Below are 17,041 nucleotides of genomic sequence, written 5' to 3'. Positions count from 1 at the left end.
CGCGCTCCGAGAGAAGGCCGTTAAAATCGATTCCCTGTTTTCGTTTTCGAAACTTGTGTTGGTTGGTCCGATCGATTGTGCAGCTTTTGTGACAAGCTTTTTTTGATTGTGACAGCCCTTTGACATGCTTAATCTTTGATAGGCAGACGCGTGATAACAGCTCGACCGTGAGTGAAACCTAAGCGCTTGCTCACGGATGGGAGGGGCGGGTGACATTCATTTTCGGTTTACGTTTTCGGCAGTTTTTTTTATTTCGGCCCGAAACCGATAATGCCATTTCGGCCAAAAATTTTCGGCGGCCGAAATTTCGGTGCACCCCATATATATATATATATATATATATATATATATATATATATATATATATATATATATATATATATATATATATATATATACATACATATATATCCTATTATACCCCCTCCCCCCCCACACACACACACAAACAAAATAAAGTCAACTTATTCAGGTAAGCCCTACTCAGTGCAATGAGAGATGAGATCAGTAAATGAGAACACGCCGAGCGTAGCCTGCTTTTCTCGTTTCTCAGCACTGTTAGCTCAACTGTGTATAATTAATCCTGTCTCAAGCAGAGTGTTAAACTCTATTCTCATTAAAAAGTCCTTAGAGAAGCCTATTAACTCACTTCATAACCGCACACATTCAGGATTAGTGACTGTACTGAGAGGGCAGTGGTGGGAAGTGATGCGAGCACAACGAACAAAACGTGAAGCATCAAAGACGATCACATGCACAATAGACAATTAATGTCCCTGTGCAGCCCCATATGCCTTTGTGGGTAAGCAATGACATTAAAAATAATACATGCTGACTGGGCTACCCTTCTTCTAAGGTTTAGCAGTGCTAATAGATCATGCTACTATATGTCTTGAAACTCTGATAACACCTTTCAATAATGTAATACTTTCCTGCTATGCTATGCTATCTACTTTATATTAGTTGCACTGTTGAATTCCTAAACATTTCCGATCTCTCACCAACAGCATCGAAATCGCAGCCCTGCAGTGAGGAGTACCGTCGCATGCCTCCACCCAAACCCAAACGCAACCCCAACACCCAGCTCAGCACATCCTTTGACGAGTCTTACTTTCAAAACCACGGCAGCAAAGCTAAGTCTGCCTCTCTGCCGCGTCAACACAAAAAGAAGTCGGCATCTCAGAATCAAAGCCCTGCCCCCGACACTGATGATGAGGCAGAGCCTGTTTATATAGAAATGGTGGGGAACATCTTACGAGACTTTAGTCGAATTGCCGGCGCTAATGGCGACGAAGAGGATGACCAAGATGAAAGTGTGTATGAGGAGATGAAATATCCTGCCTTCGATGATTTACCTTCATCTTTAGACCACTTACAGTCACGATGGGAGCAATGTCCCACTGCTTTGGTGCCGGAAGTCGAACTAACACGACCCACCACTCCACGTGGTTCATTGTGTGACATTCCCGCCCCATTCCCGAATCTGCTTTCCCATCGACCTCCTCTATTAGTATTTCCACCTGCACCAGCCCAGTGTTCCCCCAACTCTGACGAATCCCCTCTTACTCCATTAGATGTCACCAAACTGCCCATGTTGGAGAATGTCGGATATGGGAAATCTGGTGCATCCCCAACTAGTGCCGAGCCTGGACCACAGCTGGAGGTGCAGCAGGTGTCTGGTAAACACCACCACCACCATAAACATCATCATAAGAAGTCTGCAGAGACTAAGGAGCAGCAAACAATCACAGCATCAGGACGATCATCTGCTCCTCCTCTGCCATCTGCGCTTTATAAAAGTGACGGGTCATCCGCAGCACACGGTTACCCAAGGAGCCACTCCGCCTGCCCATCCCCCGTCAGTATGGGTCGCGCATTAACGCCGCTCACGCTGAAGCGCCCCCCACCATACGACGCTCTCATGACCGGGACAATTCCTCGCAGCGCATCTGGAGTTCCACATGGATCACGTGAAAGTGGACGGCTCTCGAATTCATCCAGTGTGCATGGAGGGTCCATGCAAAACGTCTCCACTGCTTCGGGTTCAAGCTCAGGGTCGGGAGGTCGAGGCAGTCGTACACCGACCAGTCCTTTGGATGATCTCAGCAACTTGTTCTCTTCCGGACGTAACATGTTGAAGAAAGGTTCTGGAAACCGCAAGAGTAAGGAGTCAGTAGATGGTGAGTGAAAATGTTATAATTGATCTAAACATGGTACCAAAAACAAAGTTTGGGGTCGGTAAGTCTTATATTCTCATCAGAGCTGCATTTATTTAATCAAAAATACTGTAAGTAGTAATATTGGTCAATATTATTACCATTCAAAATAACTGTTTTTTTTATTTTAATATATTTTAAAATGTAATTTATTCCTGTGATGACAAAGCTGAATTTTTGAGCACCTATTTCTGCAGTATTCACTGTCACATGATCCTTCAGAAATCATTCTAATATACTGATTTATTTAATTCTTTGATTTTATTTATTCAAAAGATTGTATTCAATTAGATTTAAATGTATATTAAATTTAACTCTTTTGTAACATTATAAATGTCTTTTCTTAAAAAAAAAAAAATTATAATACTTCTGACCCCAAACTGTTGAACAAGAACTTGACAGGTTTTAGAAGTCTTTAAATTGCCAATACATTTTTTACAACTATATGCATTGGTCAATAATGGGTTCAGTCTAATAAGATATTTGTTGTGCATTTCTCCCATTGTTTACATATTGTTCACCTTTCCCATAATGAAGAAAACTTGTCCGTCATTGTCTCATTTAAAAAAAAGAAGAAAAAAAAAAAAGAAAAAAGATTCTGGCCAACAGTGAGACATTTACAATGGAAGTGAATGAGGCCACAATGTTAATGTTCAAATGCCCGCAGTTTCAAAAGAACAGTAATTCCTATTATACCTTATAACCTTATTAATATCAGTGCAAGTAGAAAATAAGCAAACTAGAATACTATGCCTTTTAATTAATTAGATCCACAAATGTTAATCCTGGCAAACACTGGAACTGAAGGGTTAACTGTGAGATATCTGGGGGTGATTGGTAGCTGTCTCATTTACAACTTCAAAGTGAGGGATGTTGTCTCATAGAGCAAAGCCTGATTGGGTTTAAAGAGCGTGTGTAATCGTCTTGAGAGCTGCAGCTAAGGACTTTTTTCCAGACTGTTATTTTTCCCGTGGGTGGAGGAGAGATTGCTTTCATGTCCTTTTTCCACAGTCCACTTCCATCACTCCAGGTGTGTCTGTGTGCAAGCGTGTCTTTGAGCCCTTTCACAGATTAAAAATTGAACGATCAACCCACACACAGACTGTGAAACATGCTCATAATGTATGGGGCAGAGAGAGCGAGACAATGACCCAGATTCTCCCACCCCAAACAGAGCCTATTCATATCAAAACCACTGTTTAACGTAAAGGTTGCCAGATTGTTTTGCAAAGAGTTGTTGAATGCCTTTCTCATGAGCCTTTCAAATCTTAATTTAAAAAATATTGTAATGGATTCATTCTGAAATACTTCAGATTAACAAGTCAAGGCTATCATGTTGAACCGTCTATGCACACAAAACACACACATTTCTATTGTTATTATTTTCCTTAGCTTCATAAGAAGCCAAACTTAAATTCACCTTAATATAATAAGGCATATACACCACACAGGTACACACACACACACACACACATACTGAAGCAGGTCAGTCTGTCTATCACAGTCAATTTTACGCTACCCAGTCCAGCAGAGACACACAAACACACAGACTCCTCCTGTCAGTATGTCCTCCACGGATCTTTGATTTGGGCTTGGTGCCTGACAGAGTTTAGAGGTGTGTGAGAATAACAGGCTGTCTGCATTAGTGTGTGTGTGTGTTTCCCTGACACACAGAGAGAAAAGCCAGAGATAGTGAAGAATCTGTCACAGTGATCCAAAACATACCAGAATCTCATTCTCGTTTACAGCTCAACATCAGTTTGCTAAGATTCACGGCTGTGGGCACATGTGAGATTATGATCAGAAAGCACTCATCCATATTTAGATTTAATCTTATAATTGAATTAAAAACCTTGCAGATATTTTAGCTCTAATCTATCTATCTATCTATCTATCTATACACACACACACACACTTACTTGTGAATATATTAAATATTACAGTTTGTTTTTTTTATATTTTTTAACATGCAATTTTTTCTTGTGATGAAAAAATGAATTTCAGCAGCCATTAGAGTCTTCAGTGTAAAAATGTTTTCTGAAATCATTCTAATATAGTGATAAGTTCATCAAGAAACATTTCTTATTAGTGTTAAAAAAGTTTTAAATTAAAAAAATAATAATAAATACATTTCAGGATTATACTATGAATTGGAAGTTCAAAAGAACATCATGTTTTGGAATTATTATTTAAAATAATATTTGTATATTTTTATAAAATTATATTTTTTTATATCATAAATGTATTTACTGTCACTTTTAATGTGTATTCACTGAATAAAAGTATTTCTTTTTTTCTTTCTATAGTCACACACACACACACATATTGTCACGTTCGGTGTTATGGAAAACACAGGAGAGAGAACCAATTGCGAGTATGTCTTTAATAAGGGGTCATCCAAAGAGAATACACAGTCCAGGCAGGGTCAAAACCGGTAAATCCAAACATAACATAAACAAGAAGACAAGGCAAGGGCAAGAACTGACGGACATGAATTAACATTACATTAAACAAGGACTCCGTAACACAGACTCAGACAGACCGGGTATAAATACACAAAAGGATGATGGGGAAACAGGAGACAGGTGGGGAACAATCAATTAACTAAACAAGGAGGAAGGTGACCAAATAAGGAGACAGGAAGTGATAAATGATAAACACTGTGGGAACTGAGGACACCTAGTGGAAACCCAGGGAACACAACCCAGACACTGTGACAGTACCCCCTTACTAAGGAGCGGCTCCCAGACGCTCCAAGACAGACACAAAACAGAGACCAGGAGGGAGGCGGACAGGTGGAGGCTCAGGGGGAGGGACGGAGGGCCAGACTAACAGAAAGGAACAGGGACCGACATTAACACAAAAACAAAAGGGGAGAAAAAAAAAAAAAAAAAAAAAAAAAAAAAAAAAAAAAAACACACAACATGAAGACCCCAGGGCGGAGCAGAAGACCACCACACCCTTGTGGTCAAGGCCAGAGTCCTCCAGGGCGGAGCGGAAGACCACCACAACCGTGTAGTCAGGGCAAACGCCCCCCAGGGCGGAACGGAAGACCACCACGTCCGTGTGGTCAAGGCCAGAGTCCTCCAGGGTGGAGCAGATGACCACCACGCCCCTGTGGTCGATGCCGGAGTCCAACAGGGCGGAGCAGCAGACCACCCAGTGACTTGACTTAACTCTGAAAGTTCAACGGTGACTGGCCCTGACTCTGGAGAGGTCACTGGCACCTGACTCGACTCTGGAGAGTTCACTGGCCCCTGACTCGCCTCTGGAGGGTCAACTGGAACCTGACTCGACTCTGGACTGCCTGTGGAGACTTGAGACGCCTCGGCTTCGGGCACCGCCTCTGGAACGGACTCGGGCACTGCCTCGGTCACGGCCTCGGGAGCGGCCTCGGGCACCGCATCGGGAATGGCCTCCACCTTGGCATCGGGCACCGCATCGGCCTCCACCTCGGCATCGGGCACCGCCTCGGCCTCCGGAACAGCATCGGGCACCGCCTCGGCATCGGGCACCGCCTCGGCCTCCGGAACAGCATCGGGCACCGCCTCGGCCTCCGGAACAGCATCGGGCACCGCCTCGGCATCGGGCACCGCCTCGGCCTCCGGAACCGCATCGTGCACCGCCTCGGCCTCCGGAACAGCATCGTGCACCGCCTCGGCCTCCGGAACAGCATCGTGCACCGCCTCGGCCTCCGGAACAGCATCGTGCACCGCCTCGGCATCGGGCACCGCCTCGGCCTCCGGAACGGCATCGGGCACCGCCTCGGCCTCCGGAACAGCATCGGGCACCGCCTCGGCCTCCGGAACAGCATCGGGCACCGCCTCGGCCTCCGGAACAGCATCGGGCACCGCCTCGGGAACGTCCTCTGGGCTTTGAGGAATGGTAGACGCCTGTCTCCTCCTCCTCCGCCCTCTATTTTGGCGAGTCGGTGACACCTTGTCTGGAGACTCAGGCGTTGAGTCGGCCATCTTGTGCTGTGGTTGCAAGCTGGCGGCCATCTTGTGCTGTGGCGCTGGGCTGGCGGCCATCTTGTGCTGTGGCGCTGGGCTGGCGGCCATCTTGTGCTGTGGCGCTGGGCTGGCGGCCATCTTGTGCTGTGGCGCTGGGCTGGCGGCCATCTTGTGCTGTGGATCTGGGCTGGCGGCCATCTTGTGCTGTGGCTCTGGGCTGGCGGCCATCTTGTGCTGTGGCGCTGGCTCAGCAGCCATGACGTCAACCGTCTTGGGAATCTCTAGGATCTTGGACAGCGTAGCGAAATAGTCCAAGAATGAGTCAGCGGCCCTCTTGGGCGTTGGCGCTGAGCTGGCGGCCATCTTGCACCGCGGCGCTGGACTCGTGATCGCCTTGGGTTGTGGTGCTGTGTTGGCGTCCATCCTGCCTCGTGGCGCTGGACTAGCGGCCATCATGGGCAGTGACGCCACTGTGGCGGACGTGCGCTTCCTCTCTCCTCTCCGTCCGCCATGGTGAGACGGTGGCTCTAATCCATCCCACACGAGCCCCGGGTCGAAGGGCGGCCCTGGTTGAGAGCGGTGCTGAGTATCCTCTCGACCACTCCCTCCTCGGCGACCTCCTCTGGTTCCCCGGAAAACCAAGGGCAAGAACTGACGGACATGAACTAACATTACATTAAACAAGGACTCCGTAACACAGACTCAGACAGACCGGGTATAAATACACAAAAGGATGATGGGGAAACAGGAGACAGGTGGGGAACAATCAATTAACTAAACAAGGAGGAAGGTGACCAAATAAGGAGACAGGAAGTGATAAATGATAAACACTGTGGGAACTGAGGACACCTAGTGGAAACCCAGGGAACACAACCCAGACACTGTGACACATATATACATACATATATATATATATATATATATATATAAATTTTATGCATAATCATTTATTATCTGCATTTATCTGATTAATGTCTCAAGATATTTTTAATCGTAAAGATTAATAATCTTTGGATGACCATTGTATCAGCTATCAGTCATAATATAATAACAGTTATTGATTAAATCTGCCAAAATGTATATGGCAGAGCCTGTTTAGTATTCAAATAATCTGATTATTATTGATTGAATAAACCTTCTTCCTTCTCTACAGATCCTATATTGAAAGTTACCAAGTCAGTCTTACTTAAACTTAACGCTGTCAATAGGTATTTTCAGATCTACCCATTAAGGGATAAAACAATCAGTGACTGAGCTCTTCCTGTTCAGGGCAGTTATCCTGGTCCAAATCCTGTTAGGGAATTCTACTAACTCCATTCGGCGCCAGAAAGACAGAGTCTGAAAATGTGCCATTGTCAAGTGGCACGCAATGAAGTTTGTGCAATAATCTGTTTTAAGGAACAGTCTAATTGAAATGTGATATGAGTTTGTTTTTATAAAAGTGCCCATAAATAGTTCTAAATGTCTCTTAACAGATAGCAGTCTCCTGTTATGCCTTAATGTTTACAGCTGTATTTAAATGTAATAGTGCTTTTCTCGAAGCATCAAATAGCTTAATAGTTTCTAAAATTAAGTGTCACATTACATTAGCATATACTAATAATGATCCAACACATTTAATATATGGCTCTGAGGTTGTCATAAATTAGCATAATTTAGAGGCACAGAACTGCTTACGTTATGCCCTGCTTTGACATAGAGAGCTGATCTGAGTAACATGAACATAATGGCAGATCAGTTAGCTGTCAGGCTGAAAATAGAGAATATGACCGAAAAGAAATTCTGATCAAGATCTTCCAAGAATGTGTCATTAAACAGAGACAAACTACTTCTAGTGCAACAAAATTTGCAACTTACATAGTATTATACTTTCCATTATGACATAATTTCATTCGGGCAGCTTCAAAGCTCATTACATCACTGTTTTCTATTACTTCTAATGTGCCTTTATGGCAGCATTGATTCTGTCAAGTTTTAATCCAAGCAAGCTTGTTGTTTTAATCCAAGCCACTGCATGTTGATATAATACATGCTGAAGAAGTTCTAGGAAGGCTTAATTATGCATGTGTTAAGCATAGTTGTGCATGTGCTTTTGCAGATTTTATATTTATTTTAATTACATACCTCCACAGCTTTCTATCACTTCCAAAGCAACTTGTCCTGGTTGCAGTTTCAGTCTTATCTATGGAAGCCTTTTTTTTACCTCACTGTAAAAACTAACTAACTAACTAAATAAAGGGTAATTGCAACTTCACAACTTTATACCTCCCAGTTGTAACTTTGTCACAATTGCTACTTTGTAAACTTCACTAATGCAACTTTATATCCCACATTATGACTTTATGTCTTATTTTAAAACTTTAAATCACACAATTAGCTTGTTTTATTTTTTACTCTGAGACTGAAAAGGGCTTCCATACTCATCTGTTTCTCCCCACCTCTGGGCTTGATTGCAACAAATCCATTAAGCTAAGAAATCCATTAGCTGTAATTATAAACAAATTATAGCTAAATGTTAGTTGTAAGTTTTGTGCAATCGGCTGCTGACCTTTAGATCCCAAAACAAGAATTGACCTGGGAGACAAACTACAACGTGTTTCTTGTTTGGCTCCTGCTGTGCCTAGTCTTGTTTCAGTGGTGTTGTTTGTGTCCATTTCATCTGAGTGCCAAAAGGTATTTGGCATGGCATTTCACTCTAACTGGTTGAGGAGAACATGTTCCTATGTTGGCTGATGTTAGCTGAGAAGCCTTGTAGAACAATCTGACCCTGTGAACACTAACAAGAACACAGTCCTGCCAGCACACACACACACACACACACCTAAAATTTCCTCTGCTAATTGACTCACATTCTCTCTCTCTCTCTCTCTCTCTCTCTCTCTCTCTCTCTCACACACACACTCAAACACTACAGTATATCCAGGCATTATTGGTGAACATGTTAACAAGGGAATATGATCAATTTGTTACAGTCTTAGCATTAGCGCTCAACGCTAATAACAGTGGACACTAATTAAATGTAGACTAATGGAGCAGGACACCACAGAGTAACGGGATTTCAACAGACGTGGCCAGAAACCCCTGTGTGCGAGTGTGTGTCTTTACAGAAATATAGAGTACAGTAAATAAGGTTTTTGAGTAGCTAATCTGAGACTTTATATATATATATATATTGGACTACACTATGTGTGCCCTACTGTATGTTTATTCACTAAAAAGAATTGGCTCATAACAATCATTCATTCGGGAGTCAGACTACACTGGTTGTGCTGTACCCTACTGTATGCTTACGATTCACAAAAAAGAACCGGCTCACAAGTTTTTTAGAATAATTTGCTCACGAGTTGGACTGCACTGGTAGAACCATGCTGTTTGCGTTTGATTTACTAAGAAGAACTGACTTGTAAGAGTTGTTCAGTCAGGAATCAGACTACACTGGTTGTGCCAGACTGTATGTTTATGATTCCCTAAAAAGAATCTGCTCATAAGAAACATTCGTTCAGGAGTCGCACTATACTGGTGGTTACAGCATATTATGTTTTTGATTCACTAAAAGAACTGACTCATAACAGTAAATAATTAGAGAATCAGACTACACTGGTTGTGAATTCTGTATGTTATTGTTTATATTTCACTAAAAAGTATCAGCTCACAAAAGTCATTCATTCGGCAGTCAGACTGGTTGCTCAGTACTGTATTAATCCGAGTCATTAATCTGGGAATCAGACGACATTGGTTGTACCATACTATGTTTATGATTCACTAAAAATAACTGGCTGATAATTTACGGTTCTCAAATCTAAAAAACAGGCACTGTGTGCATGTAGCAAAGATAGCTATTCCTAAACTGAATTAGGTGCTAAAATGAATTTAAGATGCAATCGCTATGAAACAGCATGGAACAATTCTGTTTTGCAACCGTAGATGCAAGATTCATGCCTTTTATAAGCATAAGGCTTCAGTCGCTACACATACACACACACTGATACAACACTGATGTCACTTTCGATTCATACATCCATAAGTGTCAGACAATATAGCTAAGCACACGTCTATATGGGTGATACAGACACGCATTCAGATACAGTTGCCAGCTGAAATAATTGAAAAGCTTTCATCTGTTAGTAAAGCAATTTCCATAATGTCTTCAGAGCCAGAGAAAGACGTGATGAATGTGACTGCTAATGGATCCCCTGTGAGGGGAGGGAGATTAGGAGAGGAATGGAATGAAAAACAATACAAAGATAAAGGGATTGACTGTATGAAAGATGAAAAAATGGAGGATAATAACAAAGAAATGTTGTTTGAGCATAGGTAAATGTGTAAAACATCTTTAATTTAGTATCTCAAAAGTCTGCACACATATACATACTGCATACTGCAGAAATAGAGATGAGCTAATAAGTTGTTTTGTCTCTTTTGTGACACCTAGAGGTAATATATATGTACTGCAGCGTTATTATAAATTAAAGCACTCATAAGTGAATCTGCAAAATCATTCTCATAAAAACAGACAACTGAAGACTTATACAGAATACTGAAATCTCTACCTCCTTTTCTCTCTTCTAGGTGAAAGTAAAGGCAGAAGTGACAGCAGGGACAGAGCCCTTCGCAGCTCTTCTCCGAAATCACAGGATTGGGAAACGCCCACAGGACAATCAGCCACGCCCACAGCCACACCCAGTCGCTTTGGCCACTCCTCCATTAGCCCGACCACCATGCTTGGAGGTCTGTCCTATCCATAAAAAATGAATAAGGATGTTAATTTTAGACATTTAGTTAACATAGATTAATTCTTCAACATATTCTCTTACATTTTAGAAACAAAAGCCGGGTGTAAACTTGGTCGCTCTGCATCCACATCAGGAGTCCCCTCCCCTGTTGGAACGCCTCAGAGACATGCCCCCGATGCCTCCGCCCATCCATGCGGGACTCCGTTCCAGGTACAACCCCCTTATTCCTCAGAATGAGCGAGCAATGGCATGCATGTGGAGTTCGGTTCCTGTCTCCGTGTCTGTTGGCAATACCTTCATGTCTTTGACCTTTGACCCAACAGCTTTGTGTACATCCTATTCTGTCTGCTGCTCTGTTTCCTTTGGCTCACGGCATTCATCGTCTGTCTATGTAGATGCGTATGTGTGTGTTGTTTGTGTTTAGTCCAGATTAGGGCTGCCTTCCCATCATGCTTTGAAGAGGCTCTCACATTTAATTTGTGCTCTGTGAGTTTATGCCAACAGATCCACAATCAGGGTTTTATTTATCAGACAGTTTAAGCACTTGAGAGAAGGTTGAACTGATCTGGATCTGAATGAGAGCCTCTTCAGAGCTGCGGCGGACAGCTTTACTCTCGACCAGCAGCATCATAAGTCTGTTCAGCCTCTATCACAATGATTCAGACGTTGTGGTTGGGTTCCTCAGATGTACAGACATCAAACACAGCTGGTAATGCCATGAAATGGGTCAAACTAATTCTTAATAGCCCGAATCCAAAGCATAGACATTATGACTTATTTACAAAATTGACTGAAGTATTGACAATTTGATTCACATTTTTCTCAAAATACCCTAGGACCTACAACACTGCTTGAAAATCACTCATAGAATGGACAAAATGGCCAAAAACAAGCGCAGTATGCACACTTACAATAAAGCTGTCAAATTATTCAATTATTCAGTTGCATTTATTTTATTCGGTTCATACAATAAAGGCATGCATATCCTTATACTAAGACTGCATTTATTTGATCAAAAATACAGTAAAAATATTGTGAAATATTATTACAATTTAAAATACTATTTTAATACATGTTTTTTATGTGATGGCAAAGCTGAATTTTCAGCAGTCTTCAGTGTCACGTGATCCTTCCAAAGTTATTCATATATGCTGATTTTGTCCTCAAAACACATTTCTTAATATTATTATTGTGCTGTTTAATATATTTGCAGAATAATATATATTTTTTTTTCTGTGATTTATAGAATGTTCAAAATAACAGGATTTATTTGAAGTAGAAATCTAGTCTTTACTGTCACTTTTGATCAATTTAATGCATCTTGGTTGAATAAAAGTATTATTTAATTCATTTTTAGTTTTCCCAATTTTTTTGAAAGGTAGTTTAATTGAATTTTTAGTTTTTTTGTTTACTTTACAAATGTTTACTTGCTTTAAAAGAAAGAGCCATGAGTAAGGTGCCACTGTTAATAAAAAAAGTGCAGCAGTTTCTATTCAGTGGTTAACTTTAAACAAACAGCTGTTTGATGTGTGTACATATGTATCCAGACATTGTATTTATGTCAGTGTCACATGTCAAATTCTCTCTCCTGTTTTTTGTGTGGCCTTATTTGAACAGGTTTTAAGCGCTATTGTATTATGTACAAAAATCCTGTAATAATGATTATGTTTTCCACCACATAAATTCACTTTCACAGAGACTGGGGCATCGGTTACCAAAACACGCTTTTTATAGTACAACTGATGAAAGCTGCTGAAAAAAAAAAAAAAAACTTTTATAGGAACAGTAATATACCATACAAAACAGATATGTCATACACGAATCACACAATATACCATATAGCCATACAATTTCACTCAGAATATTATAACATAATAAGCCATAAAACACATTTAGTGTGTTGTCTGATCTACTCTCACTCCCCAGTTGTGTTTAATTGTTAGTGACTGTGATTGAACTAACCCAAATAAATCTAAAAAGCGAGAGATAAAACTAACCCCAACAAGACATAAAATAAAACTTTGTCAAAATAATGTCTTCTCCTTCTCCACGTCCACTGTACTTTCTGTCTGTCTGCTGCTTCTTTCTTCTAAAGAACACTGTACGTGTACGTGTATGTGTATGTGTATGTGTGTGTGTGTGTGTGTGTGTGTGTGTGTGCGTGCATGTCTGAAATACTGAATATGCTCTGTTACAAAACCTAAAACCTCATTTTATTTTCATTTACTCTATGCCGCCTCCTAAAAACATTGTATTGCCCAAAATTGAATGCAGTATCGCATGTATTCCTATTATAAATAACCTCAAAACTATGCTAATTTAATATTATTTATATACAAATATAGTATTAACATTTTGAAATATATATATATATTTTTTTTTTTCATTTTTCCATTATAATTTTAGTTTAAGTTTAAGTAATTTTGTTGTGTGCATTTTTCTTTTCATTTTATTTATATAAAAAGCATTAATTGATTTTTATTTCAGTTTTAGTCATTTTAATTTCAACTGTCAGTTAATTGCCAAAGCAACGTGTATTATTTGTGTAAAGTTTTTAATGTTATATTTATTTTATTTAAGCTTTACTTCAGTTACTAAAAGTGATTTTTAACACTTCGTTAACAATAACAACAGAGCCTCAAATAGTAATTAAAAATAGATTTTACCACACTTTTTGAACTTTTTTTAGCTTATAGTAACATCAAACCCTGCTGAAATAAACTGTCATAATATTTATATTAAAAAATATTTATATTATTATTTTGAATTGTGCATTTTCACTGTTTTCGTTTTAATTTTAGTTAAAAAAAATTAATTTATGTCTATGTAATTTTTATTTCAGTTTTAGTTACTTTACTACATTAAAATTTAACATAATAAATATGAGAAACCCTATATATATATATACAGTACAGACCAAAAGTTTGGACACACCTTCTCATTCAAAGAGTTTTCTTTATTTTCATGACTATGAAAATTGTAGATTCACACTGAAGGCATCAAAACTATGAATTAACACATGTGCAATTATATATGGAATTATATACATAACAAAAAAGTGTGAAACAACTGAAAATATGTCATATTCTAGGTTGTTCAAAGTAGCCACCTTTTGCTTTGATTACTGCTTTGCACACTCTTGGCATTCTCTTGATGAGCTTCAAGAGGTAGTCCCCTGAAATGGTCTTCCAACAGTCTTGAAGGAGTTCCCCGAGAGATGCTTAGCACTTGTTGGCCCTTTTGCTTTCTGTCTGCGGTCCAGCTCACCCCTAAACCATCTCGATTGGGTTCAGGTCCGGTGACTGTGGAGGCCAGGTCATCTGGCGCAGCACCCCATCACTCTCCTTTTTGGTCAAATAGCCCCTGATGCCTTCAGTGTGACTCTACAATTTTCATAGTCATGAAAATAAAGAAAACTCTTTAAATGAGAAGGTGTGTCCAAACTTTTGGTCTGTACTGTATATATATATACTCTCTCCAAGTAATGAAAAGTTTTTTATGGTTTTAGTTTTATTTAACTAAAATAAGTTCTTCCCATTAGTATGACACAGAGTTGCTGCCCATATAGAGTGTATCCAAATCACTCACTTATTATTTACATGACACTTAGAGTGCTCGCTTAGAAGGCAGCTGCCTATGTAGGCAGCTCCCTAGGTATTGAAACAGAGCTATGGTTGCTCATGCAATTTTGTTTTGTTTATAGAAGTGTTTTATTTTGTGTGTGTGTGTGTGTGTGTGTGTGTGTGTGTGTGCGTGAGAGGTCATTAAACTGAACAGCAATACATTCTGACTGCTCTGACTTACAGAAGACATGAATTATTAAACACATCCTTTATTATTAAAAGAACACGGTGAACGCCTTCACCCATAAAAATATAGGGGTTTCGAAATTAAAGACAGCTCTGCAAACACCAACATTATCTCACCCTTGCCACCCATTAGATGCCCCCAATGCCCTGGGCATGTGGGGACAGCACCATGATGGAGACGATCGAGAAGAAACGTCATCTGTGCAAGGAGATAAAAGCCAGACAGAGACCTTCAGACAAAGCCCTGTGCAAACAGGACAGCATGCCCATCCTGCCCAGCTGGAAGAAGACCAACGGGGGCAAGAAATTCGGGCCCCCTCCGTATTCCACCCAAACCACTGTCTTCTGGGACACTGCTATATAAATGGTGACCAGCGAATTACAGCCATGGAGACAAATAGAAGCTAGAAGGAAGAAGGACCATGCAAAATACACAGTGAAGGATTATCAAATCTCCCTGGTTTCCTATAACTGTTTATATTTGATATTTTTATATTGGAGATAACTGTCTGAATATTAAATATTATTAGCGGTTTTATAAAGAGGAATCGTCCAAATCGGATCTAAGAGTGAAAATAGTACTTTTACCCGTGAGATGATATTTGTCCTCTTGGAAATGGTATTTCTATTTATTTTTATCTTTTTTGGGGGGTGTTTCTATATTTGGCACTCATCTGTGTGTCTGGGGAAATAATCTATAATGTGTGGTGAAATATGTGCAGTAAGTCCATTGAGAAAACACATTGATTTTGATGCCTATGCATTTGGTTAGACGGCATGAACGGCACTTTTGTTCATTGTCTGTTTTTCATATGGAGAGTTTATTTGAAAATAATATATTTTTTGGTGTCTGTACTTTAAATGTTGGATCTTGAGGTGTCAGGCTATGTTATTTTTTTTTTTTTTTTTACTTTTGGGCTGCACTTGAAGGTGATCAGCTGGATTTTGAGATATCAGTTGGGTCTGATTAGTCGAAGTAGATTATTAAATAATTGGGTTGGAGATTGGGCAGTTGGTCAGATATTGAGCATAGAGTCTGATAAACTGAGGGCACTTTCTGTTTAGTGAGGTCAGCTGGTGCATTCAGTTGTGAGCACTGTAAACTCACAAACACACACTAATATCAGCTGCTTTATGGAATAACATTTGGTGCTGTTCAACAACTTTCTTGAATGTTCAGTCTTAACAGCTACATGACATCTGCATGGGCAGTTCGCATATATTCAATAGGTTTGCAAATGATCAGGGACTGATTGATGGAAATTCATAAATCTGGTCCTCTACCATGTCAGAAAACATCTTGAATACAGACACTGTACTTTTATGAAGCACTATGCAGACATACTGTCAGTTTACATGCTCATATACCACTGTGACACGAGTCAGGGCAGGAAATATGGTACTAAGAAGGCTAAGAAAGAAAAGACCACATAGACTCTGCTTAGATGCTGTGTATCAAGACTACATCCATAGCTTTACCAAGCAATCAAAGAGCCATGGTGCATTATTTGTGCAATAGAAAGCCAAGCAGGGTCTTAACATGGCAGGAAAGTAAATGCCTTTCTTTGTGTCTGTCTGGAATCAGGTGAAACAATATGGGGCAAGAAACATACTAAATGCATGGCTTTGGAATGCTTTGGAAGCGCTTGGTTTCTTAAAGGGATAGTTCACCCAAAAATAAAGGTTCTGTCAATTTACTCAACCCCAAGTTGTTCCAAACCTATATGAGTTTCTTTCTTCTGTTGGACTCATAAGAAGACCATTTGAAGAATTTTGGTAACATTTCGGAAAAATATGAAAAAATAATACTATGGAAGTCAGTGGCTACCATCAACTGTTTGGAGGGTGAGTAAATGACAGAAAGTGTGGCAGTAACAAATCTCAGTATTCATTAAGTGCAACAGAGTGCTGCAGGAGTGAGTTATAAGTTGCCTTTTTGTATTTCAACCTCCACTGTCCCAATGTCAAGGTTTTATTTTTTATTATTGTTATTATTATTTTTTTTTTTTATTAAATGTCTGAAATAAGGATTGTGGTTAACACAAGCTCAAGATATTTTGATGTTTTATTCTACAACATAAAATACAGTAATTCCCCACTTATATATATATATATTTATTTTATTTGTCTTGAAAAAGGCGGATACTTATAAGGTGCTAACAGGATAACATCTACGGTACTCAAAAGTTTGCTTCAACAGCCTTGTTGTGTTTACACTTGCACTCTTGCTAACTTTTCTAACTCAAACTTTCCATCTTGTAGATTTTAAATCAAGATTTAAGTCATTTCCGGAAGCTTTTTTTGTATTTAGGGTATTTTTGTTTGTCACT

The 17,041-nt window shown here is 40.0% G+C and overlaps 1 protein-coding gene across 1 annotated transcript in view; it reads left to right on the top strand.

The window, feature by feature from the left end:
* The window catches only part of LOC132123024 (neuronal tyrosine-phosphorylated phosphoinositide-3-kinase adapter 2-like), a 47,506-nt gene extending 31,299 nt beyond the window's left edge, over window positions 1-16,207 (top strand). Inside the window, exons 5-8 of the mRNA XM_059533556.1 lie at window positions 1,008-2,180; window positions 10,739-10,897; window positions 10,991-11,112; window positions 14,845-16,207. Of these exons, the coding sequence (XP_059389539.1) occupies window positions 1,008-2,180; window positions 10,739-10,897; window positions 10,991-11,112; window positions 14,845-15,075 (1,685 nt within the window). The 3' untranslated portion in view covers window positions 15,076-16,207. The remainder of the gene's footprint in view (window positions 1-1,007; window positions 2,181-10,738; window positions 10,898-10,990; window positions 11,113-14,844) is intronic.
* The last annotated feature ends 834 nt before the right edge of the window (window positions 16,208-17,041 follow it).

Source organism: Carassius carassius, chromosome 41, assembly GCF_963082965.1.
Source record: "Carassius carassius chromosome 41, fCarCar2.1, whole genome shotgun sequence".
In the NCBI taxonomy this organism is placed as follows: domain Eukaryota; kingdom Metazoa; phylum Chordata; class Actinopteri; order Cypriniformes; family Cyprinidae; genus Carassius; species Carassius carassius.
Note: the sequence above shows the minus strand (reverse complement) of the source record. Positions and strands in the feature narration are given on the sequence as shown.